Source organism: Lactuca saligna, chromosome 5, assembly GCF_052625555.1.
Source record: "Lactuca saligna cultivar CGN05327 chromosome 5, ASM5262555v1, whole genome shotgun sequence".
In the NCBI taxonomy this organism is placed as follows: domain Eukaryota; kingdom Viridiplantae; phylum Streptophyta; class Magnoliopsida; order Asterales; family Asteraceae; genus Lactuca; species Lactuca saligna.
The window spans coordinates 48237522-48242401 of NC_136421.1; the positions used below are offsets into that span (position 1 = coordinate 48237522).

The 4880-nt window shown below is 31.7% G+C and overlaps 1 protein-coding gene across 1 annotated transcript; it reads right to left on the bottom strand.

Moving 5' to 3' along the window:
* Positions 1-208: 208 nt before the first annotated feature.
* On the bottom strand, positions 209-1214 carry LOC145046942 (DNA polymerase epsilon catalytic subunit A). Its single transcript, XM_078995204.1, has 4 exons — positions 1062-1214; positions 778-908; positions 549-673; positions 209-441 (listed from the first exon to the last, which is right to left on the bottom strand). Exons 1-4 carry the CDS (start codon positions 1111-1113, stop codon positions 291-293), a joined length of 459 nt encoding a protein of 152 aa, XP_078851330.1. The 5' UTR covers positions 1114-1214; the 3' UTR covers positions 209-290.
* Between the last annotated feature and the right edge of the window lie 3666 nt (positions 1215-4880).

Genomic DNA, 4880 nt, shown 5'->3' on the forward strand with positions numbered 1-4880 from the left:
TGCAAAGTACGTACATACACACAATAACATATTCGAGCATGAAACCACCATAGATAGGCTTGAATACATTCGTATAAATTAGCGTTACATATAAAGACATATATTAACACAAAAGCATCTGACAATACGTTACAGTTACTACAATACATTAAACATTTTTGATATATACTTGTTATAATATTTAAAAATTATAACTTACGAACACATAAACCAAAACGACACCAAATTTTCACACATCACAGATATGACATTATATAGTATATGTTTTTCGTTACAAAAAAAGTCAAAACTCAAGTTCTAATGCCGTTGGTGGCAGCATGGTGGTCGGAGGCGTTGATGTGTTTTTGAGCAACATGGAATTGCGAAGCATATCTGACCACAGGTGTTTCCGATGCAATAACAGGTGGTTCATTTAAAAACGCCCATCTACTATTCATCCACCTGCATGTATATATATGATCATACATATATTAATAACAATTTGTATTTAATTTAAAAAAGTGGATTATTCGGAATATAACAAAACCTGGAAATAAAGAATAAATTACCAGCCATGGCGCTTGAAAAGTTTTTCGTCATCTTCTTCTTCTTCTTCTGAAGTTGCTATAGCGGAATATTCTTTTGTGATCGGAAGGGAATTTGATCTACCATATATTTTTTCCAACTCATTTTTCTGTTAGAAAACAATATTAATTAGTTGATAAAGTATATTAAAAAGTGTTATAATATAATTAACATTTATCTCTCACCAATATCATCGTTCATTTATATATTCACCTTATAATTTTCCATCGAAAACGTCTGACAAGATGTAAGAACACCTGCATGTACTTGTTCGTCGTTTTTCTTTGATCTCCAATAATTTGCGATTTCTTCGTTGGTCATCGACACGTTCCTCTTTAGATTTACTGAAACAAATCAGAAGTGAGATTAAAGAAACATGCATAAATCATCATTATATATACGTACTAAAACAAGTCATTTAACATGTACGATTTTTGATGCATGAAATTCCACGATCGAGTTACTACTACAACAATAAAAGAAAAGAAAAAACTTACTGGATTTAGGGTCACGAACTCGTGAATCCCAACCTGCCATTAATGAACCCATTAATTAATTTCTTCTCTCAAAACTATTTCGAATTATATATTCTTGTGTTTTCACAAGTGATATTAAGTAGTGGTGGTGTAACTTTAATTATATGTATGCATATACATATATACTACGTGTTTTAAGGATATGGTTGAAATGTTGAAAACGATCATGACGGCGGATGTTAGTGGGTATGATATATATCTTTTTTTATATTCTGCTCTTATCTTCAGGAATACAAAATATTTAATAAAATTTATATATAGTGTAACTCGAATATATAATAATATCCGAATTATATCGATTATGTATTTAGAATAGTAACTTTCATGGCACAAAATATCTATTGCACTGATCCAACTTCATAACATGGTTTATTACAAGGGATCAGGTGGATGAGCGACTCAGTCAAGTGGTCACCTAAGCTTACAGAATATAATATAAATTACAATTGATTTTTAATGGTATATAAATATTTTATAATATCTTTTATGAAAAGATGATTATTGAATATTATATAGTTGAATACTACGTTTGATATTGATAGGCATCATCGAATTCTATGGGCTCAACCAGTTTCGCTCTGAAAGATAAACTGGATATTTCTAGATCCCTCTTTCTTAACTTTGTCAATTAATGTAAGAGTAATTTTTGTTTTATGCGTCTTTTATTTGAATATCCAATCTAATATGTTTAATATGTCTAGTTTCATCGATTTATTTTATGTAATAAAATTTATGTAGGTTTCAAAAAAATTATATCTTAGTTTTAATGCAAAATTGAATGTACAGAATGTATATTTGTATAAATCTAGATTGATACAACCAAAAGAGCAAAAGTCAAAGGGCTTCTAATGTAATTAACTAATTATGTATGATTTTCAACCATGCCTTGTCAAAAAAAATATGAATTGCACACTTGTAATAAAAGAATAGATAATATCTTAAAACATAATATATTTTTCGATTTGTATATATATTTGGTCATTCAATTTATATCTATCCCGTCAACTTTTTAAACTGTATACATTTAGTCCTTATGTCCGGCTACTCCAAAACTAGGCGGTAAAAATATCTTATATAATAGGGTAATATATTTTTCATTTTGAACACATTTAGTCCTTAATATTTTTGTACACATTTGGTTCTTAATATATATATATATATTTTGCAAAATAATTCATTTTTGTTTTTATATTCATTTAGTACTTATGAATGATTTCTTAAGGTTTTTCTTATGATATCTTACGTGGAACAATCACTAATAAGGTGTTTGGGGATTTTGATGCTTATGTTCATTCTGATCTCGACTGCATGGTTGTTTAGGTTTGGGGCTTTTGATGCTTATGTCCATTGTGATCTCGACTACTTGATTGTTTAGGTCATGTGTTCTGAACATCATAACTTGTTTATACGATCTCAAATTTTAACGATCTTTATATCCACACATTCGTATTTTAGTCTGCTACAACTTTCATTTAGATTACTCTCGTTAAAAAGTAATATATTTTTACTTACGATCTTTATATCCATATGTTTTTATGAATGCATGTGTGAATATTTTTTATTATAAAATCGTAAGTAAAAATATATTATATTTTAATGGGAGTATGTAATATTCGTAGATCCGGGCTAGTCAATTTAGAGATAATAGGGGTCGAAAATGACTTTTTAAAAAAAGATTATTTAGAATGAATAATCTTAACCAAGTTGTAGAATATGTCTGAATGGTTCCGACATATAAAGAACACCGAAATCCGAGTTATAACGAAGAAGTTATGGCCCGTCGAAGTTTTACGACAAAACCGAGACGACACCGGGAGACGTAAATAGTGAATTTTTGATAAGGGAATTTTTAGCCTTAGAAATCTAAACAAAAGTTGTAGTATACGTTAAACAGAGAACATACAAAAAAAAAAAAAATCCAAATCTGACTTCGTATGAGAAACTTATGATTTTGCTAAAATTTGGCATAGCAATGCAAGACCCAAAACTTGAATTTTAGTTCCAGCAGTTTTTGGCCTACGCGACCTAAATGACAGTTGAAGATCTCATTAATAGGAACTCAACGATAAAAAAGCAGACGAAAACGGAGTCCGTACGAAGGAGTTACGAATTTTTCATGGTCATTTAACAGTCTAATCTCCTCCTACTGTTAAATTTAAGATCGATCGAGAATTAGCAGATGGTGTCTAAATGAAAGTTGTAGATCTTGTTTTTACCTACGCGTGGAAAAAAAAATATCGAAAATGGAGCTCGTATGCGAAAGTTATGAATTTTTGAAAATCGACTGATTTCCACCCTGTGTGCAATGTCACGTGTCAGCACCAGGCTGTGCCTGGTTGTCTCCAGCGGGTCACGACGTGAATTTATGTTTCAAGACGTGAAATGGCCTCCAGCCCTCTATAAATAGAGGTGCCGAGTGAAACCAATTCCTCACACCATCCCATTCTACTTTCTCTCTCTAAAACTTCTCATTAGCTCCCCTTAAGCCCCCTAAAGCCTAGGTAAAACCCATAGCACCCGAAGGAAGCCCCGAGAAAAAGAGTCTTTCGGCACGGGAACGGTGCACCAGCGAAACCCGGTTTTCAAGAAAATCCGCTGTAAGTGAGTTACGCCTAACCTATCTTTAGTATAGCTTATGTTCTAATATAGTAATGTGTTGGGTTTTGAGCATTCTAACACTCCTATGGTGTACATGCAACTCTAAATAGCTTGGATCTATGTTTTCTCCAATATACATGCAAATACTAATATTCCAAGGTATTACCCTATCTAGCATACAATCATAGATACTTGGGTAATAATATAGATAAAATACATACCTCTTGTAGTGTAGCTTGACTCCATGGAGCTTGAGTGCCTAGTGCCTCAAATGTGACACCTCAAATGGCTCACACAACATCAAATGCTCTTGGAATAACTTAGAGAGAAATCCATACTTCATGAAATCGGCTAGCCCTTCTTTTACACACACCAATGGCCGATTTTGGTGAATAATATGATGCTTATATATTATGTTACAATTAGGGTTACACCATGTAAACCCTAATTGTCATGACCTTTCATTTCCATGACCCATGGGTTATGTAACCTCCATAGAGCATCCATGGAGAATCCTATGGGTTTAACCCAACTTGATTATCCATGGAGCTTTGTCCTACTATATAAATTATGGATGATTTACACAATCAACCCATATATTTAATTAGTCTTCTTTTGATCACATAATTAATTATAAATTAATTATTGATCAATACTAATTAAATATTATTATTCTTGTTATTAATATATTAGAACTTATAATATATTAATAACCATAAGTGTCTTATTTCTCTCATTTAGTCTATCCAAGTGCATGATGTCATGCAACCCAAATGGATCATGCGGGGTCAGGTCAAGTACATACCAAATATAGTTATGGACTTAGACATTAATCCAACATAATGTTATTAGGAACTTATAATAAGTACTTAGGCTATTATTATGGGTTATATAAGTATTGTTTAACGCTTATATAATAGTAATAATAACTATACTATTAATTAGTCTCGGTGAATATTAGACTAAACTCTAGTGGTAATGATACCGGGTTTTGTCCGAGGGAAATTGTTTTAACAATAACGAAGTGTTGTCCGAGTGCTGAGTCACCACCTTATCAGGTAAGTGCATAGTCCCTTTCATCTTACACATAGATATGAAGTATTTTATATAAACTACGTGCTATGAGTGCATATTATCTATATAATTGCTATGTATGCTGGATGAACGATTTTATACAAGTTT

What these genes read in the sequence shown, in the direction of transcription:
- LOC145046942 (XM_078995204.1), bottom strand. Translation starts at nt 1,113, where the DNA reads ATGGGTTCATTAATGGCAGGTTGGGATTCACGAGTTCGTGACCCTAAA. An exon ending in AGTTCGTGACCCTAAATCCA is followed by an intron (nt 909 to 1,061) that starts GTAAGTTTTTTC and finishes GATTTGTTTCAG; the next exon opens with TAAATCTAAAGAGGAACGTG. An exon ending in CTTTTCAAGCGCCATGGCTG is followed by an intron (nt 442 to 548) that starts GTAATTTATTCT and finishes ATATACATGCAG; the next exon opens with GTGGATGAATAGTAGATGGG.